The sequence below is a fragment of the Episyrphus balteatus genome, chromosome 2 (assembly GCF_945859705.1).
Source record: "Episyrphus balteatus chromosome 2, idEpiBalt1.1, whole genome shotgun sequence".
Taxonomy (NCBI): domain Eukaryota; kingdom Metazoa; phylum Arthropoda; class Insecta; order Diptera; family Syrphidae; genus Episyrphus; species Episyrphus balteatus.
In genome coordinates, this window is record NC_079135.1 from 116,142,458 (window position 1) to 116,170,080 (window position 27,623).

Here is a 27,623-nt window from a genome sequence, read left to right on the forward strand (position 1 = left end):
CTAAACACGTTATATCTTTTGATCTAGAGCACATAACAAATTTATTTAACTTTAATACGCATGCTGATAATATTACCTCTCATTTAATATATCACACATAACGGTACGTGCTCTACAAGTTATATAATCTTTAATTGAAAAACTTGAAAAATACCTCAAAACACCTGTGAAGATTTGTTGCCGATGACCAGCCAGCAGTAGAGGATGTACCGTAATCTCAGTTTGAAATTTCGACATGGTTGGCTTTAAAAAATTCTTACTTTTTTTGTAGGCATGGTAGAAATATAATTGAAGCGTCATATAAAAGGTGAAATAATAATGATATAAAATTTATTATAGGTTGTCTTTTAAAAAATGGATTTAATGGCGTTGGAAGAGAAAAGAGATTGATTGTTTTGCTTTTTTTATGAAAACTAATTGGGTTAAAAAAATTCTAGCTCTTTTTGTAGATGTTGTATAGACATGGTCAATATAAATATTTTGAGCTGAAACAATAAGCTTTCAGATGGTATAAAATTTATCGTAGGTTGTCATATAAAAAAAATGATGGAATAAAAAAAAGTTATACTTTTTCGATTTTTTTTTAAATGAATTTTAAGGTTTCACTTCAACCACGTGTGAATTGCACACATGATTTTTTTTTACTTTATGTCTAGATAAAGGCTTGAGAAAAATTTAATCAATAATATGTATATCAAAAGAGATATCTTAAGTTTAAAAAAAATGTTTGCAATAAACTTAAATATAGAAAACATACAGTCATACGAATATAGGTTAAAAACTTTAAAAAAAAATATTTATGAAAAAGTGTGCAAATCACTACAAAAGAAAATTGAAAAGAAACAAAAAAAAAAAAAAACAGAAAAAGAAAACAATAAAACAAAAACAGAAGTAGTTTTTTTTTTTTTTAAGAAAACTAAAACATATTTTATATTAGCTACAAACCCAAAAAAGGATTAGCGTATATGATCCCTTCACCAGAGCTACTGCCATTTTTTATCCTAATGACACCTTCATCCCCAATAATTGTACAATCATCGTCATTTCTTGTCCCCAGCAATTGATCATAGCAACTAACATCCGTGCTAATAACATCAATGTCCTCCTCATCATCATCATCATCGTCCTTTTCCAAACTATTCCTATTCGATCCACCCGAACTCGATTGTATTAAATTTGAATCTTCATAGCTACCACCACCGCTATCATCGTTGGCATTATTAACTTCTTCCAAATTCGTTTCGAAGAAATCCTCATCTTCTTCGTTGTGCGATGATGATCTTCGTCGAAGAATATCATCTTCATTCGTACTATTATTCTCTACTTCTTCTTCGGTGTAACTTTTGCGAGTACCATTTGTTGTGATGTTAGTACCTTTGCCAAAGGTACTATTCATTAGGACTATTTCGTGACTTAGACTATTCTTGATATCACATGCCGACGAGCTGAACGTGATCATTTGAGACTTTCGACGCTCCGGCTGTTGATGGTGCAGCTTTTCTTTGCTGCAAATCATCGAACTAGGCTTATCATCAACCAGAACGATAACGACACTATTGTTGTTGTCGTTCTGGTTGAGCTTATGTCATCTATCCAGGGTTGCCGCCTTCCACTGGCTTGGTGGGGATGGAGCTGTATGACTGATCTCTTGATCGCTGGCAGTGAGTGGCTGATGTTCGTCATGATAGATAATTGCATCGTTTGCATTGTCAATGTCATCTTCATCGCGTTCATGGTCAATATGGCCTTCGGCTGTGACAATAATTTCATCACCGGTGCCTTCATCTTCATCATCCATGTTTTGTTGTTCTGATGGTTTTTTTTTTGTGTTAAGGGTGCCATTGGGGTGTGATTGTGTGTTGTTTTTATTTATTTTGAAAAAGGTAGTGTTGTGCGCAATTCCAAAGGCCGCAGGAGAAGGAGAAAAGAAAATATGATGACATGGGGTTAGTTACAATGTAGGCCCAACACCTTTGTTAAGTATAAGTCTTTTTTTTTGGGGACAATTGAGTTTTAAGCAAATGATAGTGTGAAAGTGGATAGGATAGATAAGGAATTATTGTTCTGTAAGGCACAAATGAAGCTAAAAGGCTTTTAAGTAGGAATTATTTGAAATGTTATATTCTCTAGTTTGATAGCTTGAAAACGTTTGTTTGCATCTTGATAGATCAGCTGATAAAACTACTAAATCACAGTCAAATCTGTTAAATCTCCATCAGACAAGTCACACCCGAAACGGCTAGAATATAAACCAATGCTAGCATTTTTCAACAAATAATGACAAAATTACAGCATAAACTAATAGATCACCAGTCAAAACAATTAAATCACAGTTAAAATGGCTAAACTGGTAAGTCACACCCGAAACTAATAAATCTCAGAAGAAATTTTGTAAATCAGCACCAAAACTCTTAGATCTCAGCTTAAAATCGAAGCGAAAAGTTAAAATTCGCAATCAAAACGGTTAAACCTCACCCGAAACAAGTATATCATAATCAAATACTGACGAATTTCAGCAAAAACTTTTATATTATGGTGCAAACTGATAATACTGCTAAATCAAAATTAAAACTGTTAAATATCTGCCAAAATAAGCAAGTCGCACCCGAATAGGGTAGTTTATAAGCCAATGCTAGCAATTGGCAGCAAACAAATTACAAAAGCTTAGCCGAAACTGCTAAATCACGTTCCAAATACTGCTAAATCACAGTCAAAACAGTTAATCTCTGTTGAAATAGACAAGTCGCACCCGAAACGAGTAGAACATAAGTCAATACTAGCAATTGTCAACGAAAACTGGTAAACCACAGCTGACACTGATCTACTAAGTCACAGTCAAAACTGTTAAACATCCACTGAAACAGGCAAGTCACACCCGAAACGTGAAATTGATAAGCCAATGCCGGAAAGTCTCAGCAAATTGGAAAGAATACAGCCGAATCTGATAGATAACCTTCCAAATCTTATAAATCACAAACAAAACTGTTAAATCTTTGCCGAAACAAGCAGGTCACACCCGAAACGGGAAGACGATATTCCAATACTGGTAATTGTCTGTAAAAATAACAAGACGAAAACCAAAATGAAAGATCATATGTCAAAACTTCTAAATGACAGTGAATTCTCGTAAATATTTGCCGAAACGTGTAAGTCACACCCGAAAGTTGTTTTCACAGCCAAAACCGGAAAATTGCTAACGAAATTTGTCACTGGTGGAACTGGTAACCGAAACAAGTATGCAAACAAACGTTTTCCAAGGCGTATAGATTCCTGAAACACCCAACACCAAACTTAATAAAATCCCAGGATTAGAAAAAAATTAATAAAGATTAGAGTAAAAAAAGTTGAACACAAAAGCGTTAGCAACTGCAAAACTCACCCTCATAACCTTCATTATCGTGAATTTCACGTGCTGGTCCAATGATATTCTCCTTACCCTCCAACACAGCCAATAGACATTGATGAATACAAATGTATTGTTGCTCCGTTTGTACCATCCAAACACGTTCTAGAAAGCAAATATTTTGAATAAGAGTACTTTTATTTTCAAGCGTTGTTATCAAACAAACCTTTTCTCATGGCAAAAACTATTCCAAAGATATCTACATGATCCGACGTATTGATCTGTTGAAGAATCCTATCTAAAGTAATGAAAGTTCCCGATCGACCAACACCAGCACTACAATGAACAACAATCGGTCGTTGTTCACTGCCAATACGATCACGAAACGCTCGTACAAATCGAACCAAAGTTTGTGGCGGATTGGGAACTCCAAAATCGGGCCACGTAGTAAAGTGGAAGTGACGTAGAATTCGTTGTTCAGCGCCCTAAACAACAATAAGCAATATAAAAAAGAAGCTCGAAGACACTTCTTCGAAAATAAAACTCACCCGACAAAGCATAAACTCAGTCATCACCCAATCAGCGTAATGGCTATCATTCAAAATTTGAACCTTAATGTCTCCATAAAACACTGGAACCGTATCGTGTGGCCAATATTGATCACATTTCTCACGACCCTTTTCAAAACATCTCGTTAGCATGACTATCGCTCTCGAATTGCTCTCCCAGCACATGCGCCAGAAATCGTCCCGTGTAGAATGCAACGGACCCTGTGTAACTATGAATTCTCTTGGTGAATTATGACCTGGCACATAATTGGCATTGATATAATCTGATCCCTCATCATCATCAACAGGTTGAAGCTTAAATCGTGAATGATCATAAGGCAAAATGTTGGTGAAGCGATTTTTAGGCCGATTACATGGCAAATCGGCAAAAGTACATGGTTGATCTCTGCCAACATGTTTTAATTCTTCAAATTCTTCACTGAATCTGAAATCCGAATCGGCAGACATCAATCGATAATGTTCGGCAAAGTTTTTAATCAAAATCGGTCGATTAGTTTCGATAACACTGTCTTGCAGTGACATATTGTCATGGGCACGTGATTCTTTCGTTGTTTTGCGACCACTGCTACGTCGTTTTTTGAAAAATACTAGGGTTACCAAGAGGATAAGAATGATTGTCATTGGCACGGTGATGGCGACGATAAGTGATGTGTTGTCTTGATCTATAGAAGAAAATTCAATTAGAAAAAGAAAACTCTCCAAAAAAAAAGAGGAAATAAATATTTTTTTTAAAAAAAGGTACCAATTCTTACCCGATGTCAATAGGCCTTAAAATTTTTTGTATAAAAAAAGCAAGACATAGTTTTTGAGGGGGAAATGAAAGAACAATTAAAGCCACAATGCAGACTTGAAATACTATTTTGTATAAAGGGGGCATTCTTGGGCAACATCAAAAGCTCAAGGACTTACCTTTTATCCCTTGAGTAGCAGATAATAAGGAAAGAAGAAGAAAATAAGCTTACCGGTTTGAATTGGAAAACTATAAGCTGTGTCCGTGAATTTATCAGGTGCCGTAAAAGCTCGAACTTTAACTCGATAAGTCGTTCCGGATTTCAAAGGACCATTGCAGTAACCAGTTTGGCGATTGTCACAGTTCTCAGCTCCTATTGTAAAGTCTTCAATTGAGCTATTCTTAAACGGATAATAGGGTTCGATGGCTTGATACGGAAGCCAAACACTGTAAGATTGCACATCTCGCCAACTGGGCATTTCAAGTCCAGAAGCATTCTTTGTATCATCTTCCGCAACAATGATTGTGTACATGATAACCTAAGAAAATTTATATTTTAGGACCTCAAAAAAGAATTTTTTGGTTCATTTAACTTACGGCTCCATTTTGGTCGGAGAAATAATTTTTCCTAAAACGAATTTGTATCGTTGATGAGCTTCGATAAACTTCCGTTGGAACAACTTGTGTAGCTGGTCTAGGTGGAGCTAGTATCGGCATTCGTTGTTTCCATTCTTTTTCGGGACCGAAACCGATTGAGGTCTTAGCTTGAATTTTGAAAACGTACGTCTTTCCAGGAAGAAGATTCTTGATTGTTCCTCTTGTCTCATCGGCTTCGAAATCTTTGGTTTGAGTTTGAGTCGAACCTTCGAGTCCATACATCACCGAGAATTGTGTAATGACACCATTAGCTTCACTAGTCGGAAGTGACCAATCGAATACAACTTCACTTGGTTGGACATCGATTGGTTCAAACTTCTCAACACGTCCAGGAACTGCTTCGTTTGTTGTAAAGCTCGCCGAAACAGGTGAACTACTTCGAAGTACCGAAGATTCTGTTCCACTTCGAACTACCACAGTAAATGTGTAGTTCCGATGTGGTCTTAAATCAACAATAGTGATTGTATCTTGAGTTGTAAGGTTTGACACATAGTTAGAATCAGCGTTCAGGTATTGAACTTCGAAGGCGTTATATTCGCCCTTTGGGTGATCCCATTTCAATGAAATTTCTGTATCGGTGATGTGAGTGGCATTGATTTGGGTGATGGGTTCGGGATAGAGACGATCTTGGCGCTGAATTGGTAAGCTTGCAACTCCACCACTTACAGTCCAGACAGTGATGTTGTAGAGTCGTCCAGGAATCAGACCAGTGAAGGTTACTTTTCGATCGGTATCGTTGGAGAGTTTTTCTTTGTCTTGAATAGAAATGTCACCCAATGAAAATCGGTAAATGTCAAATTTGGAAGAAGATTGGGGAGTTGGGGTGTAGGCTAAGGTGATTGTGTCACGTTCTTGTAAAATGTTATTATTCACAACAACGACTTCAGACTGTATGAGAGGCATTGTTCGTGTTGATAGATGATTTGTATCACTGGTTAGACCGTATGAGATGGTGTATATGTCGAACTTATATTGGGCGCCAGGCATAAGGTCTCCAATTAGAACTCGAACCGTTTCAGGATCATCTAAAGAAGATACATTTATTTTACAAGCTCAATACTAAATGCTTTATATCTTACCTCGACTGTCTTCGGAAACATTCTTTGTGTAGATTTTACTTGGACTCTCTGAAGGCCACCACTTGAGAACGTATTCCTCAACTCTTCCCTCAGGGCGTGGCCATTCCAAAGTAATGTTTGTCGAATCAACCAGAGGGATGATATCTGAGACAGGGTTTGGCCGGACCGTCTGATTGATTTGAAGAGGCGTGGAACTCTCCACACCGTAGCTTACGGTATTGACTTGTATTGTGTATCGTTCTCCCGGTGTCATCTCAGTAACATCTGCTTCGGTACCTTTAACGCTGGGTAATCGAGACCATTGTTTGTCGTTGTCAGTCTTGTAACGAACTGAATACTCTGTAAATTCACTCCGTTCTGGTGGTGTCCAACGGATGAGCACCGAGTTGCTGGTAACCTTGTCAATTGTAAGGTTTCTTGGGGGATTGGGAACTGAAAGAAATATGAAATTAAAAAAAGTCTCCAAAAACTAGGGTAATTGTAACTTACAAACAGCTTGGAAGTAAGCATGCGGTTCGCTTCTCAAACCATGACTGACAGCAAAAACTTTAACTTCATAACCAGCTCCAGGATGAAGATTCTTTATGACCAATCTAGATTCCGTTGTCAAGACTGTACGAACTTCTGAAGTACCATTTCTCGAGTAGAGAACTTCGTATTTTTCTTGCCGAGAATTGACATCACTCTTCCAACTGATATTTAAACCTTCTTTGATACTCTTCAGGTCTTCAATGATTGGTGAGGAGGGTCTTGTCACAACATAAATTGTAGTCTCATTTGATTCCATTTTCTTTGACACAGCTTGAACAGTGAGGGAATAATTTCTTCCTGGCAATAAACTCTCCAAATTATATCGAGTCTTCTCTGTGAACATTGTACTGGCGTCGCCATTAAAAGTCTCCACTTCATGATAACTTATTCTGTACTCTTCTTGGGTACTTCCCGGATCGGGTTCCCAAGTGATTATCATGTCATTTGTCTTTTCGTCATTATAAGACTCTAAATTTCTCACTGGAAGTGGCTTCAAAGTAACATCTCCAGTTGCTGGCCATGATGTTACTTTACCCGAAACCGTCTTAACTATCACGTTGTACGTTTTACCAGGTTCTAAATTATCTCTGAATTCTAACGATGCAACTGGATCATTACTTCTCGTCACAGTCGATTGTCGTCTCGACGTGGACAATGATACTTGATATTTGTCAAACTCACTAACACCTTTCGGAGACTCCCAAAGAACCTTAAATGCATTCGATGTTATGGAATCTTTATCGAATGTTACATTTAACGGTCGCAAAGGAACAGTCCGATACTGAGCTGTTGTTGGTAAGGAGATTTCATCTTCGGACATTGTTTGAACTGATATGTTGTAAGCACGGCCTGGTACCAAGCCTTTGAAAGCAGCTTGAGCTGGTCCAGGTGGTTCACCTTCCTTCTCCACATAGAGAACACTTTCCAATGCATCGGGTGGTTCAATTGAAACTTTATAATGGGTATAGATTCCAGCAGGATATGGCGGCTGCCATAGTACCAGAAGAGTAGTTTCATTACGAAACCACACAATGAATTTACCAGGTGTGTTTGGTTCTGAGGAAAAAATATAAGGACATATTAGTTTTGGGTAATTTTTGGTTTTGAAAGTATGCAAAAGTGTGCTAAGCGTGCAGAAATGTACTAATTTTAATTTTATCAAAAAAAATGCGTGTTTTTGATTAACATGTTTTAAATGTTTAACATACATAGAAATATATTTATTTACCTACAAACAAGATTTTATCATTAAATCTAAATTACTTAGGCAATCAAATATAATGAAAAACTTACCATAATAATTTACAGTTATTTTAAATAAACAACCAGATAATATTAAATATAAGTTAAAACATTAACTGGTTGATAAGCGAAAGAAGCATTTCTATAATTAAAAATATTTTTTTTCAATGCAAGAAAAATGTTCCACATACGCCATAGTGAACGTATAATTTAATAATAGCTTCTACAAAACTTTTCTGTGTCCAATGCGCTTTATTGGCGATTCATTGAGTTTTGGGGACGGAATTTGTATACGATTCTTTATATACGCAGAAATGGCAGAACAATATTTTTTTTGAAGAAGTTTAAACTAACTTAGTTTTTAAAGAATACAAAAATAAACTATACAAAATATTTTAAAGTCTGGAACTTAACATTTCAAATCGAATAATGTTAAATTTTTCAAATATTTCTTTTCCTTCGATTTAGATATAGGGTGACGCCAGATGACATCATAATTTAAAAGAGTCTAAATTTTTGCAAATGGGTTTGAAAATTGGTCACTGTCAGTGTTGTATGTTGTATTCTTTCCTTAATTTTTGGTACAAAAACACTCGATGTTATCTTATAGAATTTTAAATGCAATGAGAAATATTTTCCTAATATTGAACATATCGCAACTCCAGTAAAACAATGATATTAGGGCTAAAATGTTGATTTTAAGAAAAATGGCTCAAAGAGACCAAAAACAGTAGTTTTTGAAAGCCCATATTTTATCTAATTTTAGCCGTATTCAATTTTTGTGACCAATATGTTGAAAGATAAAGTATTTTCAATTTTTTGCATGTTCAATATCTATAAATGCTTGAAGGATAAAAATAGACTGTTTAGTAAAAACACCAAAAATGTTATGTTTTTCTCTTTTTCGAATAGTTTTTAATTAGTTTTTTTACAATATTTTAGTTTTAAATTTTTTTTAAAGGATACATATCGATAGGAAATTTAATTATCTACAAAAAATTACTTATTAAAATTTTCATATTTGGCTTCCTTTTCAAGTTATAGACGAAAACACAAAAAAATAACAAAATATTGATCGTTACAAAAATTCGTCGCCTGAGAATTGTTTTGTCGTATACGCCAATTTTGGAATTTTGGGAAATCGCATTTTAAGGTTTGAGCTTTTATAAAAAAAAAACTGGCCGATAGATATTTTTCAATTTTTAATAGAATATTTTGTGCGATATTTTCTTCATATTTATGTTGTCAAAATTGTCACATCTATTTTAGTTTTCAAATTATCAAGGTTTTTATCCAAAATCAGTTTGTCGTAAACGCCACCAAAATCAACTTTTTTTTCCATCCCATACACGTACGACAAAGTAGACGCACGTACGACATTCCAATATTAAAAAATAAATAAAAACATTTTCACAGTTCGTTTTTATTTATTAATTAAACATTTAAAAAAATAGTTTTTTATTACATAGAAGTAGTATTGGTTTGACTTAGAGGCTCAATTATTAAAATAAATAGATAAATAAAGAAAAACCAAAAAATATGACCATAAACATAAAAAAAAAATGAAAAAATGTCAACAAATAATAAAAGTCATCCTATATGAAATATGAAAGAAATAAAATAAAAATAAACCAAGTTTGGTTAAATTAATAAATTAATATATGGTCATAAATAAAAGTAAATTAAATAACTATCAAACTAAAGAATTTATTCTAATTTTTTGATTTGAATAACGCTTCATAATATTCTTGGTCTGATTTAGGCATAAATATGAAAAGGCTTTTAAACCAATAATCTTATCCTTAGTTATCGAGTTAGATTTTTTAGTAATTTGAAGACATTGGCTGAACAAATTTACAGGAGTTGCTATGGTAGACTTTTTATATGTTTTAAATATTGATGAGCTTTTATATTCCACTTTTCTACCGCTCGCTTTATAAAATAGTGTAAAAGTATCATCAGTATCATCAATTTGCAAAACAATAACGCAAATTTAGCGAAGAACAATGGCGCCTTAAAAAAATAATTTTCGACCAGCAGGTGTTTTTTGCGAGCGGGTGCAATAACAAAACTCACAGCAACCCTTTTTCGCTTCGTTCACGACAACGCGCGTGAACGAAGAGAAGCCACGGGCTCGGCGCCCACGACTACAGTCGACTTGTTGATCTTGTGTGTTCGATACAAGATCAATAAATATACAGCAATAAAACAGCAACCTTTTTTCACTTTACTTCGTTGAAGACAGCGCGCGCGAACGAAGTGACAAGATCAATAAGTGTACAACAATAAAACAATAAAACTGCAACCTTTTTTCACTTCGCTCAAGACAACGCGCTTGAACGAAACGGCGCCCTCGACCGACGGTCGACTTCTTGACGATAGAAGATCAACAAGAGTACATATTTATAAGCGGAACTTGCGACCGAGGATGAGGTCAAGTATCTAGCGGCAAGAACAAACGACAAGAACCATGACAAAATATACAACATTTGAGATGTCGCTCAGATGCACTTTTTTCTTCCTTGCACCTCTAGGAATAGTGCAAAACCTTAAGTAGCGCAAAGCTTAATGCAGCCCTTAGTTTTTTAATTCGTTGTCCTTATAGCACATGAAGTCCTTATTTTCAATAAATATTATATTTATTATATTTGTTTATATTCTATTTGGGTCATATACCTACATACATGTAAGACAAAACAAGTTCGAAATTTTCTACCGTATCTGTTTTGTACGACGTACGACAAACCAATACTGAAGAAAAAAAAGCTGAAAAATACATAGAATTTTTGTCGTAAACGCCAAAAGTTGGCGCTTACGACAAACCAACGCTAATCCGATGCTTATTTTGTGGATATACGACAAAATGAACACTAATTATCTCAGTAACGGTAAACGATAGGACAAATCTGATAACAGAAATGAAAAGAGAACGTTCTAAAACCTATTACTACATATCCAGTTTAAAAAAGTGCATTTTGGCGTTTACGACAAAACAACTCTCGGGCGACGAATTATCATATCTTTATAACTTATCCATAGATTTTGAAAAAAAATATCTTGTCAGAAAGTGTACTACACATACAAAATATAAAACTATGAAGATTCACAAGAATTAGATTTTTTATGTCAGTAAGAAACTTTTTTTTTGGAAAAATTTCCTTTAAAAAGTCAATTTTTTTTAGTGTTTTGATACAATGCACTTAAACTTTTGGAGTGACCCAAAAAAGTTATTGTAGTGTTTGTTGCTTATTTGATCAGCTTTCAGGAACCGGTTTTTCTGTTCAGATAAGTTGTTTATTACTCAAGATATAGCCCGAATACTAAGTATGCTGGACAAAAAATGACAATAAACTTTGAAAAATCATATCTCGAAAACCTATCCATACATATTTTTTTAGATAAGATTTTCGAGTTTTCTGGGCTCAAATCTATACGAAAAGTATAACGGCACTTGATGACCAAAATTTTTCTTTTTTTTTGTAAACTACTGTTATTAAAAAATTATTTCTGGTCGTTATTTCACCGACATTTCCCATACACTTGAAATTGGTACGGGCGTGACGAAAAATTCATGATGTAAGTACCTACTTCAAGAGAAAATCGAAAAATTGTTATTTTAGTCATATTTCAGATCTTTTTAATGCAGTTCCTCAGGGTTGTTATTTCAGTCCTCTTCTTTTTAAAACTATTATGTAATTTTTTTAAATTTTATACTCAAATATCTACCTACTTAATAAAAGAGTTTGACAAATATCTCGTCAACACACTATCTCATAAGAAAAATGGTCAATAGTCTATATAAAATTTCCTAGTTGGACACACAATAAAAAAAAAACTTTAATTTACAAGCGATAAGTCTAGGTAGTTAACATCCATTACATATGGATTTATAGGAATGCCAAGCAATATTGTCATGCAAAACTCATAAGCACTCGAAATTTCAAACACAAAAAACATAAAAACACCTTAATAATGTTTACCTCTAAGAATTTTAATATCCAATAACTCCTTGTGACGTGTCCTTCTACCTTTTTTGTTTGGATAATTTTTTTTTTTCAAAGTTAAGCAAAAAATCATTTTGATTTTGTTAGTTGCATGAAATTGAGACGATATTATTAACAAAAAAATGTATATATTGACGGAAGGGTTGTTTGAAAAATAATGGGAAGCGACATTAAAAAAAAAAAATAAAACACAAGTTAGTCACCTTCACCAATAAAAAAAAAAAACAAAAGTATTACACCCAACCATCAAATCAATCAAAAATATAATCTTAATGTATTTCCTTACTTGTTGTAAAATTACGACTTGTATATGCCACAGATTCCTTATTGTCATATATCGTATAAGCTTGCACTTGATATGTTGCTCCTGGCGTTAAGTCTCTTATATGATATTGGAATGCATTGTCATCAACTAAAATTGTACGATTTGTATCGTACGCATCCGAAAGTCCTAAGACCTTAATTTTAAAGGACGAATAGTTTCCCTGGAGCGGTGGACTCCATGTGATTGTTGCAGTCTTTCCACTTCGTACTGCTACCGAAAGGTTCGAGGGTGGATCAGGAGCTGAAATGAAAGAGAGAAAAACAAAATTGAGTAAATTAAAATGGCAAGTTATATAAAGTACAAGAAAAAGGAGGGAAATAGGAAACGGTCGCCAGTCTCTTGCAAATGATTTGCAGGAAAAATCTCTGCCAGGGAGGATATATATTGATTTCCGAAGGGCAAGGATTAATTAATTATTTCCGCCTTTAGCCTAAGAAGCAAAGCAGGATGAAAAAGTGTTTTTCCACTAATCACTCTCCCTTCAAACTCTATACACCACTCTGACCAAAGTTTTCGCTTTCAAGGATATTTTGTTAATGACGTTGGTTCAAGTGGCTAATAGTGTTCCTGAAGCTGGAGAGAATGAGAAATGCATGTCGGCATGTTTAATGAACTCCCCTGAGGTTCCTTAATAGCTTAAAACAGGAAAACCTTGAAATATTTCACCCACAGAGGATACCTCGTAATTAGCCCAAAAAATTAAAGATACATCTCAGAAAATTTATCAGGAAGTCTGCATGCTTCTTTCTAAACCTTGGAATGATGATGATGTATTTTTTTTTTTCATTTTTCCGTCTTCAATTAGACCCACAAAATAAATAAATATAATAAAGTAAAAGAGGACGTTTTCAAGAGGATAGTGTTTCTCGAGGCATTAGAATCGTCCTTGCATACGGACAGTGTGTTTTTTTTTTTCGTCGTATACATTTATTTCGTGTTTCCTTATCCTTCTGCAACGCTCCACTTGTATTTTAATAAAAATCCATTTCCTTAAAGCCCAAGCACCAGAGAAAGATATATATTTCACAACAGCAACTAAAGTAAAGGACTTAATAAACCAACAGCAGCCAGCATAAGAAAAAGTTAGACTATGGTGATGGTGCAATGGTAAATAAATCCTTGAATATATACTTTTTCCATAGCACATTGCCCAAGCCCATAGCTTTTTCGTATAAATACGAGTACGTTGGGTATAGCTATATAATTTCTACTTTGTATTTTTAAGGATTTTTAGTTTAGCTCTTTTTATTTTTTAGTTTTTTTTTTGTTTTACAAGAGTTTTATTTTTATTCAGGGAGCTCAAGTGTCCTTACTGTTTACTTTATTATAAAACTGGGATATTGTGTGCAGAGTGTAGCCAAACTGTTAAGAGGCGTATTGTAACAGTGTACTTGAATATATACAAGAAAAAGGATATTAAGTTTTTGTATGTAATGTATGTATGCGTTTTGGCTAATTAATTTTAGAAAAAATAAAAACCATGTCCTTGGCCAGGAAATTGAAAGAAAATCGTGTTCAAAAGGGCAATAAAGGACAAGATTAAATAAATAGAAAGTATGATAATGAAAATTTATATTGATCGTGTGTGGTGCCTGTCTTTTGCTTATACTAAGGTCATGGAAGAAGGATAACCACTTGAATATGTTTGTTTAAAGGCTTTTTTTTTTTTTTGGAAAATTCCAACAATATAGAATATTTTGATTAACTCTTTCGGTGAACAGCAACAATTTTCTGAGCGTTTAGTTAAAAAAATAAAAGCTTTTTTCGATTATAATGAATTAGAAATACTTCAAAACTTTTTTCACAACAGAAAACAGGAACTAAAAATATTAAAAGTCTGTAGTAGTAAGAGATTAGGATAAATGTGTTAAGAGATAAAGATACAATAAAAGTAAATAAACTATTAGAAATTACTAAAATAATAAAAATTGTATTTTGCATTTTCTTTCAAATTAAATTCGTAAAAAATACAAAAATTAATAATTTGCTAAGAAACATTAAAAATAGAAAAAAAAAACATAAACATGTAGGTTTAAGCCAAATTTTGTTAAAATCCAACTATTTTTGTAAAAGATAAAAATAAAAAAAAAAAACAAAAAGTGCTATTTTTGCATTTTTCTCACTATTTTTGAGGTTGTATAAAAAATTGACTTGAGAAGAAGTTGTAGATCATATTGTTATCTACAACTTTTGTAATAAACTTTTTTCGATAGGAAGTCTATTTTCCACAGAAATCTTAAAAACCACGATTTTTGACACCCCATTCCACTTTTTCGCCCAATTTTACAAATTTTTTTGTGGGCAATTTATTTTCCCCCTTTCATGTGTGTACAATGTACATGTACATACTAGGTCTGTTTGGGTACTGCCTAAAACAGAACAGGAATTGGCATAAAAAATGTGGAAAAAAGTAGAAATATTTCTGTTTTAGGCAGTGCCCAAACATACCTACTACCTATTTATCCTAAATTTCCCCACTACTCTCATCAGGGATGGAAAATGACATTTTTTAATTGTACTGAAAATTTAATTTGTATTGTACTAAAATGGATACAATAGTATTGAAATATATTTTTCACATGAGAAATTAATATAAAATTTAATCAAAATGTTTTATTTGCAGAACTCTTAAATTTTGCATATACATTTCATAATTTTCTGCGTAAAAGAGTAATTTTTATTTAATTTCTGCATAAATAAATATGAAAAAAGTACATATTCACAGAAGACTACAAGTATTGAAAAAATTGAAAAATAATTCTAAATCGTGGGGACTCAAAAATAAAAGTGCAATTTTGGATTTCAGGTAATAGCTCAGTTTTGAACTTAAAATTAGTTTTATAAAATTAAATATTCGGTAATTACCAAAACTCTATGAAAAGATATAGTGTTAACACTTTTTCAACATAAAGACGAGATTTCTTAGAATTTCATGAAATTTAATCTACACTAGCATGCCTTTCCCTTTGAAAATTGTTTTCATTTTTTTTTATTGATTAACTGAATTTATAAGAGAGTGAATTCAGGGTTTTGCATTTCGACTTTATAAATCTCTAATTCGAACAGCATTTACAATATTTGCTGATGAATGTCAAAAAAAAAAAAAAAATAGGACAAATTGATCAATTTTATAAATATTTTCAAAAAACAAGTCACTCTTAAATAGTAACATTTATTTTGGTCCAAAAAATCTGAAACAAAATTAAAACTTTTAGTAGTGTTTAATCACTCTTAATAGTTTTCTTAAAATTTTGTATAAAAAAAGTTGATAAAAAGACTTTGAAAATAAAAACACAACCACTTTGTTTAAAAGTATAAATCGTTATAATGTTTTATTTTAGTCATAAGACCTATCGTACAGCCGATTTGTACAAATCAATCATCAATTTATTAAGTTTAAAGAAGTTGCTCAATTGTGGAATGTATTTTATATAGCATTGCCCAATGCATATTTTTAGTACTATTATTTACTACTATTGTACTTTAGTAAAGCAAATTATTAGGGAACCCGGCCGAACAGCTCTGATTTTGACGAATTTTTTTTTCAAACGTAGGTAATTAAAAATACTTTAAAGTCTATAGAATAAAAATTGCCGATGTTGCCGTATTGTTTTTTTAAAATTAAAATTAGATTTTTTTTAACAAAACCATTTTTTTTGCTTAAATTTCATAAAACAAATGATAGCAAAAGATTCTCTAGGTAATTTAAGGGAAAAAAATAAAAGGGAGTAAGGGACAATCTACCATCGTTCAAGCGATAAATGCAATTTTCTCACAATCTGACTTCAAACACAAAAAAAATATTTTGAAAAAACCGGCAACTTACAATATACAAAGCCAGAACCTCATTCTTATCTCTTAAATTTAAATGCACTAAATTTAATTAAGAGTTTTTGAAAAAAAAAACGGTCCTCAAACTCAGAATTTAAAAAAAAAATGTTATTACAAAAATTTAAAATGACTTTTTTCCAAATTTTTTCCAATAAAATTTAAATTTATTTTAAAAAAATTTTTGACCATAAATAATATCAGTGGAATTCCGAAGCAGAAAAGGTAATATATATAACACTTTTGAAAAAATAATTCAAAATTACTTCAATTTCAATGGGTTTTTTTTTGATAAAAACTGAATTTTTGCATTGAAATAATTAATTTTCTCAAAGACTTTGGTAAATAAGAACTTTAAATTTTTGCTATTTAACTTTCAACATTAAGGGTTATTAAATGAATAAAAAATAATTTTATATTTAGATGTTGAACTTTAAAAAGACAATAAGTAAAATTTTTTTTCAAAACTTCTATTAAAAAAAGTTCTTCGACAATGCAAAACTTTTTAATTTTTGTCATTAACCGTAATACATATTGACATTTCCTTTTATAATTTCAAATCATAATAAATGTGGCCAAACAAATTTGAAAATAAATGCATGCAAATGAATTTCCTAGACAATCTTTTGGCATCAATTAATTTATGAAATTTAAGAAAAATTTTTGAAAAAAAATTTTTTTTTAAACAAAAATCTTCAATTAAATTTAAAAAAACAAAAAGGCAACACCGGCAATTTTTAATCTATAGACTTTAAAGTATTTTTAATTACCGACGTTTGAAAAAAAAGATCATCAGCATCTAAGCTGTTCGGCCGGTTTCCCTAATATTGCCAATTTTTGAGCTTTAGTTACTCCACTATTGAACAAATGGATCTGTCGTGTTTTAGTACTTTTGATTTCCTCTTTTTTTGAAATCTTATATTGAAAAAGAATTTTGAAAACACAGATTAAAAAATTGTATCGAATTTAGACAAATTGTATTTTTGTACTCGAGCAAACCCATTTGTATCGAATTCTATACAATTGTATCGACTTTTCCATGCCTGACTCTCATGCTGCTAATATTTTTTTTTTTTTAATTTTTGGCACTTGGCACTCTAAATGTACCCGGCGCGGCGTAAATTAAAATTAGCCATAACTTTTTATATAAGGTCTTACAAAACTCGGTTTTGATTGTAGAATCTTTTTTTTAAATTTTGATACAATTTAAAAAAATTTCCGTACTTCGGAAACGTACAAAACTTTGACATATTTTTTTTATTACTTTTGCAATAGCTCCGGGCTGGGGAAATGTACATTCCAACTTATTCCGCGAAAAAACGCAATTTCAAATTTTGTTCTCCATACAATTTATCATGAATTTATTTTTTTAGCCAAGGCGTAAATTTGTTTTCTTAAAGTAAATAAATGTTATCAGATAGTGCTCAGTATATTTTTGACTAGAAGTGGACATGTGCCGTTTTTCGCCGGACCCTTCAAATGTTTTAGTTTTAGACCGTACATTCTTGTCGAAGTTTTTCTGTCTGCGAAATTTGTTATGGCTGATTCTGATTGTATTTAACAGGTTAGGACATTTTAAAAGGCTTTTTTAGTGACATAACATCTTTATCTACAAGAAGACAAGGTTTTCTGATTCTTTATACTTTTTTATCGTCTTAAAATATTAATACCGAAGTAGACAACATTTGTTTTCAACGTCAATGTTATATATATTCTAATTAATTCACTCTCAAGATTGAATAAAACATTTCTAGGAGTCCTCCCTAGCTGTCTTCCTTGTTCCATTTTATAACTTTTTATTCTATACAAACCAACCGGGGAAACTCTATCAATTCAATTATTTTCCTCCAGGTATCAATCCCAACCAAGCTATCCCTATTATTCCACTCTATAAAACGAAGTAGGTCATTGGGTGGATTTGAATTATTATCGGATAAGGAGTTTTATACCTTTACCCGTGTGCACTATGGCTTCAATCTAAGAAAAGAAAATTCTCACTCAAGTGGATTCTTGTCAAGATTTCAAAATAATTACAATCATCGTCATCATTATTATTATTTTTTTTTCTATTGAAGGACTTTTTTTCTTCGTTGTAGGTCGGGACTCGGGAAGGATAAAGTTTATAGCTTAACATCAATCCTAATCCGCAATAAAACGAATATGGAAATATCGTATAGAATGGTAAACCGACTTCTGTAGAGTGAATTCCTTCCCCTTGTTCGGCTCTAATGAAAGGTTAAAGAATGTTCATTGTTATAACACGACAACTATTTATGAAAATTTCATTAGGAAGCTTCTTATAAGGATCTCCTTCCGTCTTAGCTCCTCTTATAAATAGTTTATTTTTTCTCTGTTTTCTTTGTTTAATATGTTTTAGGGGTAAAATAAAATTTACAAAAGTGTCCTCAATACTTGGAGGCACTATAGGACGACATAAACGACAACGCACCGCACATAAATGCTATTATGCATGTTAAGTTTGTATGTTAATTTTTTTTGAACAAGCTAAAAACTATACACACTCTTTTGCAATATAAGAAATTATAATACTACTACTTTGCAGCCTGATGGCTGGCTGCTGGGGAACTCCCAGGGGAGGATTATTCAATTAGAGAGTGTTTTAAATGTAAACTCTCTGGAATGAAGGGCTCTTTCGTCCTCGCATGTGGGTAAATATGAAATATAAGCAAAAAGGAGTTATTTCCTGTTGAACGAGGTCAAAACTATTGAGGTTTTTGTTGTTGTTGCTGTTGTTGACAGCAATTAACATCGTTTAGTGCGGATAAACGTTGAGGATGCTATAGAGGTTTTTTTTGTTTCGTTCTCGCTCGGGAAGAACCTAAGAGGATTGTAACGTTTATAGGGACAAAAGAGAGCTTGACGCACTATTAGAGCTACTTTCATTTGAAATTGTTATTATTTTTTTGTATGAGGAAGTAACTTGTTGATGTGCATGAAAAAACCAGCACATCTTGGTTTCTGAATTTTACAATCTAGAATTTTATTAAAAGCGAATAACTGGGCCAAACTAAATGTTAATAAATAAAAATACTTCCAAGAAAATGGCAAAAACTTTTAATTTGCAAAAAAGATGAATTAAGGACCAAAAGAGTCCATATCTTCGATGTATGACGTCCCTTTCTTTGGCGGACACTTTGTGGCAGAATAAAAAAAAATGTATCTCATTAACTGTAGCTAATTAAATGCTAATTTGTTGCGCAAACCAAAAATTTGTAGCTCGCATAGTTTTTGAATTATTGAATTTGCCGCTAAAATAAGTCTGAATTTAGCGGACAAAATCTGAAATTATTGAAATTAATGAGTTGACCTCCAAATTTGTAGCTTTTTAAATGCTTTTCAATTACATTAATTTGATTTTTGTAGCTTGAACACTTTTTTTGATATTCAAAATTCCGGGAAATTCAATAATTCAAAAACTATGCGAGCTACAAATTTTTGGTTTGCGCAACAAATTAGCATTTAATTAGCTACAATTAATGAGATACATTTTTTTTGATTCCGCCAAAAGTGTCCGTCAAAGTAAAGGACGTCAGTTACTTAAAATCAGTCAGTTGCTTAAAATAAAAAAAAAAACAAATACTCGGAAAATTTGACCTTTTTCAAGTAGGTAATCACAGGTCTAACTTAGCTTCAAATTTGGTTTTATATACTACATAGTACCTCTACTAAAAAAAAATGGTGAAAATGGTAAAATGGTGCTTTCTCCATATTCTTAACCATTGAAGAACGAAATTCAAGCTAAAAAAATTATGAAATTTCAGGAACTTTTCAGTTGGGCGTTTTTTTTTCGGAATAGGCCTGATTATGACGATTACTACTCAACTTTAAATTTATGAATCGTTATACCTAAGAAACAGTGGGTCTTTGGAAAAAAAGTGTTAAAACAGTTTTTATATATAATAATCTGGTCTACAATTTTTTTTGAAAATTTTTTGATAAGAATAACCGTTTTTTTTTTTGTTAAAATTTTGATTTTTAAGAGGTTGGTAATTTGAAAAATGTTTATTTGAAATAATTTTGTAACAAAGGGTTGGCAATCGAAAAAAACTGATGTAATTTGATTAAAAAATATTCTTTTTTGTGATTTTTGAGGTGAAAAACAAATGTTGGTTTTTCCTGGGCCTACCTTTGGCAATCAAACCAGACAGGTTTAAAAAAATTTGCATTTGGGGGTGCCAACTTCACATAGCCAAAAATAACTTTTAAAAGTGTATCGCAATTTTGTTTCTGTTTTCCCAAAAGCTTTAGCGGAGAAATTAAACAATCATTGATGTCTTTAATGTTCTTTTAAACAACAAATTTAAAATATCAACGCCCGGCATCATGATTGTAAACAAATAACTAATTATAATTTTATGATATAAATAACGGCAGCATTTCATAACATAATTAAAAATCTCTTCCGAAAAAAAGAAAAAAAAAATCAAGCCCGCCCTATATTTCACAGGTTTCATTTAATTAAAGTATCAAAAAATTCCGACACGCTCGATTTCCCAATTAATCCCTACATGAGTGAGTAGTAGTCGACATAACACCAACAAAAACAAAAAAAAAACATATTCATTTATGTACAACTTTTGATCTTTTTTAATGTCAATATTTGCCATGCTCTCTTCTCAATCCATCCAATTTAAGAGTTGTTTTTTACTTGCTCAATAGGGCAAGTATTGGTTTCGTGTAAAAAAAAAAATTCGAGGTTTTAATCAAAACTAACATTACGATGATGGAGAAGCCCAAAAAAGTGGGTTTCGTCATGACGTCCGTCGGTCTGTGCGTCGGTGCGTCGGTGCGTCCGTGCGTCCATCTGTACAAGTAGCTACAGCCTAAACGAGTGGACGGATTTTCTTGAAATTTGGTATGGATGTTTTTTTCGTACTTTCCAAGGTTGGTTTTTTTTTGTTTTTTAATATCTCGCTTAGAACGCATACCTCCCATACAAAATTTTCGAGTAATTGCAATTTTCTCGAAAACGGCTCTAACGATTTCGATTAAATTTAGCACACGTAATGCTGTATATAGTTCTAACATAACTGCGTTTTTAGTTTTTCTCAAAAAATAGGGATAGTGGAAATATGGTCTTTAAATTTTTTAAATCGCGGATGTCGGCTCTTCCCGTACATTATTATGGAGTTATTGCAATTTTCTCAAAAATGGCTCTAAGGATTTTGATAAAATTTTGCATACGTAATATTCAAAGTAATTGCAGTAAAACTGCGTTTTTAGTTTTTCTCAAAAAAGTCAAGTCAAATAAAAAAAAAATTTATTTAACTAACATTTGGCCTCCATGCCGGCTCTTCTTCTACATCAACCAAATTTCTTAAAAATTTATATAGAGGCAGCTCTAATAACCTACAAGTAAGCTAACATAAAAGTGCTTTGAACTGCAAGAGCAAGTACGTGCGGCCCCAGTCGTGCATTTTATTTTATTTAACAAGAATAATTAAGGCTTTAAATCGCTCTCTCTTTTTTATTTTATAAATTAAAAAATAACTTTAAAAAAACAAAACTTACCCGTTGTGATGGTCACTGTCCACGTTAACCAATCGTGATGCGTTGAATTTGTATAGTATAACCAAAAGTTATATGTTGTACCGGGAAGCCCATGAGAGAATTGTATCTCATCGCCGACATCCCTTGATGCGATTGTCGTATTTGCTTCGGGATAGCCAAAGGGAGGACTATAATCCAAACGGTAGAATGAGTCTTCCTGTCCCAAATTGCCTGGAATCTCAATCACTAAATCAGCAGCTCGTGCAGTCTGAAAAAAATAAGAGAAAAAAAAAAAAACAAATTGTGAACAAAAAAAGAGAAAATCCAATCATATGAAGTTCTGGACAAATCAGGAAGTTAAAAATGGAAAAAGGAAACAAACAGAACTAAAAAACAAAAAAACCAACAGGAAAAAACCATCAACGAGATATCGATTCAAGGATATTATATTATTTTTTTTCCTGTTTCTCTCTCTGTATTATTCGAACGAACAGTTCCATCTATTGGCAGGAATTCAATGCTACGTCAACGACGATGTCGTTTGTCTCTATAAAAACTTTACAGACAACGATGACACTTACTTCTCTCTTTCTCTCTTCTCCCCTTCAAGCTTCACTTCCATTTCCGAACGTTTATTTCATACAGATGCACAACGAACGCCTCGATAGATAGAGGATATATGTCGATTTGAATATCATGAAATATTCATTTTACATTAAGAGACAAGGATAAAAGCCAAGGAGAGGGTTTTTTAAACCGAAAGAGAGGGAGAGAGAGGGGGTGAAAAAAGAAGAGTAGTTTTATAGGTTTAATGCACATACACTTTATAGTCTATACTTTACTTTTTCCAAGTGCGACATCTCTAGAGGTACCCTTATATAGATGGCGCCCAATGCGAGGCACGAAGCAGACTCTAGTAATGGAGTGGATTTTCTTAAAATGATGTGCTTAAGTTTGTATGAAAGATGAGTATGCGGCAGCAGCCTGCTATCTGGCTGACTAAAGAAGAAGACTTAGAGGACTAAATGGGTTTTCAATTACCCATGTAGCTTAAAGTGTAATTTTAGTTTTGTAACAAAGTTTAACAAACTTAACCCCCATCGAATTCCACAAGGACAGCTAATTAAAATAAACAAACCCAAGAGCTAGGTAAAATGTAACAACTGCAGGTAGTAGAGGGATGAGAATACCTGCCCTTGTTAAGGAAGACACAAACGTTTACAACGAACTTGTAATACTATAAACTCCCACAGGCAATGCGGGAATTCTCACTCTCCCATTTCCCGAAGTGTACACAGAGCAACATGAACGCGTTATTCCGTGACTTAGCAGATGACATTTTCATTTAAAAAAGAGACTGCTATCAAATTAATTGCACTTTTGCAGAGATGATGAAGGCAAATGGTTGCGAAAAAAAGACAGAATAAAAATCATCAATAAAGCTTTTATCGTTTTATTTACTCCAACAGAATTGAACTTCTTTTCAAAGTGTTGGTATTGACTTTGCCTTATCTGAGTTGATGGTGAAGGCAGGTGGGACACACTACGATGATGATGATGATGGCGAGTGATTCGAATTGGTAAGCGGATTTAATACAATCTCTACTGCTGGCTGGCTCTGCCTATGTAGACAAATCGAATGCAAAAGTCGTTTCTACTAATGAATGCAATTAGCATGACAGTTGATTTGTTTTCCTGGACAAGTTGTATGAATGCTAAATGAGTGCGTATACTTCATAGAGAGTCTCTAGTTTGGGGACAAGGTGTAGGCTTATACACAACAGAGATAGGTGGAGTTGGTTGTGGTGGATTTATTAGGCGACAAAGTGGGTGTTGGACGTAGTCGTAGGTATCCTATAGATATAGAAGACCTGCCTAGAGAAGTTGATTGGATGCAGTATATGATAAGCATATTAAAATTATTATAGTCAAGGATGAATATATAAACGGAGGAGGCGGATATATATAATTTCCTGAAGTCCGTACTGGTAGGTATAAGATATTTCCGTTATATTTGAATGGAAAGTATAGAGTAATTGATGATGATGCGGACTTTTTTTTGCAGGAAATGCGTTGTGAAAGGTGATTAAATATGTTAAGTGTTATCGTAGGAGTTGGCTTGTTTTTAAGTTTTAGATACAATGTACAAAAAAACACTATTTCTTTGAAAATTTATTGATGGAAAGTGACATTGATATTTAAATTCCTTTTCAAACCAGTTTACTTTTCACTTTAAAATTGAATTAATATCTAACACAGTTTCTCAAAAGTTTGTTGTAGATTTTGAAAACAGAAAAGTTTGACTGGCAGGAGCTTAATGATACCTTCCTGAAACATTGTAGACCAAACTTTTTTTACTTAGTTCTATAAAAAAAATTATGATCCTTTAAGCTTTAAGCGTGTTCTAAGGCCCAATTTATTCACTCTCTATTATATTTAAAGTCACCATTGAAAGAGAAAAATCTGTCAAACCGCATACATATTTTGAAATTTCCCTTTCTAAATGGCGACTTTAAATTTAATGAAATGTGAATAAATTGGGCCTAAGTCTGTTTTGTTGTTGTTTAATATTGTGTCGACGTTTATGGCATGATTACACCCTTATTCAGGACTATATAGCAAAAAATGTTATTATTCTAAAAATACGTCATTTTCCTAAATCGGAAGTTCTTTTTACGATCCGAACTCACAATCAATTCAATTTACACGCTTTCTAAGCGGACTTCGTTGGTTTCTTTTTTTTTTGTGAGAAATTAACATATCCTTAATTTTCAAATAAACCGATTTCAATTTTATCATCTCTAGCCTATTCTAACCAGAGCTGAGGTTGCTATTGCGATAACTGCTCTCAATCACTCTGCTCTTCCACTGAGCACTGAACCGGGAGAACGGTAAAAATTTTGTATGTTTTTAAAGATTTCACTGCTTTTAAAAACTGCTTTTTGAAACTCAGTCGCTTTTTTATACAAAATATTCGTTTAAATCGGTTAAGTCATTTTCGATAAAGTTAAAAATCGTGAAAACGGTTCTATTCCAGAAACCGTAATAAATTGTCCATAAAATATTTTTTTTATACCTATTTAAAGAATTGGGCCTTAATCATACAGTTTTTTCAATTTGATGTCCATAAAACAAAAACAAATTCTTGTTTACGTTTTCTTCTTCTTCATACAGTTTTTTTTTTAAATCAAACTCGTAAGAGCCGTTTTTGAGAAAATCAAGCTTTCCATTTGACCATATTGTTAGGTACCGTAACCGTTAACTTAATTTCCACACTCTAGGGAATCTCCCGAAACACAAAAACTTTAACCCGACATAACTGTCTCGAAGCATAAAGTTAAACTTATACTCCAGTGTACCTACTTCAAAAAAATTAAATTAAATTGTATTTTAATTCTATAAACAAAAAAAAAATAATGATAAAAATCGGTTGCGGCAACCCTGTTCGACTGAGATTTTTGAAAAAGTTAAAGGCTATACTCGTAACAATTTTTTTGTATTTATGTAATTCTTTTGAAATTATAACTAAAGTTCGTATGGCTATTAACTTACCCTAATAACCAAATCATCAATCTGGCCAAAATTTTGACAGACACAAACGTCAAACTTTTGACACTATCTAAATATTCAAAAGTCAAAATTTAAAAGCATTCTATATAACCTTTATGTCTTTCATAAACTCTTTTAATAAATTGTGTAATTTTGTATTTTTTTTTTATTTAATTGTTCAATTGTTTACTTTCAATTTCTTGTTAAATACTCCCATTCAGCATTGAACTCAAATAAAATAACATGTAATAATAACAAAGAGAGGGTGTGTTTAATGAAAGTGTTTTACTTTTATTGTCTACTTTAATTGAAAATAAAGTAATTTGAGATGATTTCATAATGAATTTATGTGCTACTACAAGTCCCTCGTAGTTTAAGTGCCATATTGTTTGGATATGTGTGTTGTTAACATTTGTTTTTCTTTATTTTTAACATGACTCATACCAACTTTATTCAGTTTATAGTTTCTGTTCAAGCCATTGATGAGTCATTAAAAAAAGATTCCGAAGATTTAAAACCACATTCTCAATCATTCTCTTTGTCAGTTAAAACTTTAATAAGTATCACTCTTTTACCTGTCACCAAAACGGAACTTATAAAAATAAAAGTTCGGTTTGTTTGCAAAGACTTCAAAAGAAATAAAATAAAAAAACAAACAAACAATAAGATTTGTTGAGTATCATTTAAAATGATTGCATTTTGAGACAGAAGTTAAGTAATGGCGTTTTCGATTTTATTCGTACGTTTTATTCGTACAAAACTGACAGTTTTGTGTGAATAAAATTTTTTCAGAATGATTCCGGACGCTTCCGGACTGCCAATCGAAAACGCCATAAAGTTTCATTTTAAGAGTCGCTCAAGTGTCATTTCAGTTTTTTTTTTAAATTTTATTTTAAACTTGTTGACAGTCAATGTGTCAGAGAAATTGAAAGTAAAACTTCCAACAACAAAAACACTGAAACTGAGACATTGACTTGACATAAAAGACAGCAAATAATTAAGTAAATTAATTTGAATTGACAGCGCGGCATCATTTCAGTGAAGCCAGCAACATGGCAAGTTTCTAATCATTTTGCTTGCTTTTTCTACTGAAACACTTCTGTTTGTGATCTAGCTTATGATTTTTTGTTGTTGTTATTGTGATTGCCTCTGAATGTCGTCGCCATTATGTCTCGTCTCCTCTTACGGAAACTCACTCATGGCTGATTAACCAAATTGAAAAGAGCTGCTCACACTGGTTTTGTGAAATGATGCGACGACTACGACCGAACCGACACGATGGGTCTCTCTAATGGTGGAAACAGAATGTAGTAGAGTGAGGCAGAAAAACACAATATGTCAAACATTAACTTTCACTTAAAAGTGCGATACACAAACATACCTAGAACTGATGCAGCGTACACATTGAGCACTTGTGGTTGCACCACAAGCACTCTATAACGTACGTACGACATCGAATCATCAGAGTGGAGAGTGCTTTCGAGAATACTCGTTGATTTTTGAAATTTCAAGTCGATTGGGCCTGGCTGTCATGTGGAAGAATGAATATTGAATTTTAAAATGTGCTCTCTGCAAAATGATGTGAAGAGTGGCGAGGGTTTGTCTGTTTTTTTTTTGTTGTTGTTGTTTTTTCCCCAATTTTTGTTCTGAATTGTAAACGAAAATTAAATTAAACATTCATGTCTTTAGGCTATAAGTTTGGTAGACTATAGGGGGATTGTTTGGCATTTTTATGTGGGTGCGCCCACAGTTGGGAGTCGATTTTTACACAGTTAGTTTCATTTGTTTATGCGTTTTGTAGTGCATTAACCTTATTTTGTTTTTCTAACAAAAAAAAAAACTGTTTTGTTTTGATATTGTGTGTATTAAGCACAGGTGAAATGTAAATAAATAAATAATTTTACTGAACACATGTTTGGGAAAATATCGTGTAATGTTTATTTAAGGTGTGAACGGTTCACATGTGGAATGCAATCGTTTATTTTTTTGAAGTTTCTATTTAAAATTGATTGCTCTTTAATTATACTTTTTACTGAAATCTAAAATTAAAAAAAAAAAAAATAGCAAAAGTATTTTTTAATTATTCACATAAAGCTGTTATGGCTTTATCTATCACGGAACCATGTCTTTATTTCAATAAATCAAGGCATGTTTAAATGGAAACAAAAAAGTACGATTTTTGAAGTGCAAACTTCTTTAGTATAGTTGATTTAATTGATTATATCTTCTTTGTTTTAATAGATAGATGAATGAAA

General features: G+C 32.5%; 1 protein-coding gene across 3 annotated transcripts in view; it reads right to left on the reverse strand.

Annotated features, from left to right (window-relative positions):
• The window catches only part of LOC129910570 (tyrosine-protein phosphatase 10D-like), a 141,816-nt gene that overhangs the window by 4,891 nt on the left and 109,302 nt on the right, over positions 1 to 27,623 (reverse strand). The window contains exons 2-13 of one of the 3 annotated variants that reach the window (XM_055987994.1): positions 21,841 to 22,087; positions 12,442 to 12,720; positions 12,132 to 12,179; positions 6,868 to 7,965; positions 6,379 to 6,810; positions 5,240 to 6,324; positions 4,875 to 5,181; positions 4,665 to 4,679; positions 3,892 to 4,574; positions 3,570 to 3,828; positions 3,380 to 3,508; positions 946 to 1,809 (exon numbers count right to left, since the gene is read on the reverse strand). In XM_055987994.1, the coding sequence (XP_055843969.1) occupies positions 1,586 to 1,809; positions 3,380 to 3,508; positions 3,570 to 3,828; positions 3,892 to 4,574; positions 4,665 to 4,679; positions 4,875 to 5,181; positions 5,240 to 6,324; positions 6,379 to 6,810; positions 6,868 to 7,965; positions 12,132 to 12,179; positions 12,442 to 12,720; positions 21,841 to 22,087 (4,806 nt within the window). In that variant the 3' untranslated portion in view covers positions 946 to 1,585. The remainder of the gene's footprint in view (positions 1 to 945; positions 1,810 to 3,379; positions 3,509 to 3,569; positions 3,829 to 3,891; positions 4,575 to 4,664; positions 4,680 to 4,874; positions 5,182 to 5,239; positions 6,325 to 6,378; positions 6,811 to 6,867; positions 7,966 to 12,131; positions 12,180 to 12,441; positions 12,721 to 21,840; positions 22,088 to 27,623) is intronic. The other 2 variants (XM_055987996.1, XM_055987995.1) reach the window with 2 other exon arrangements.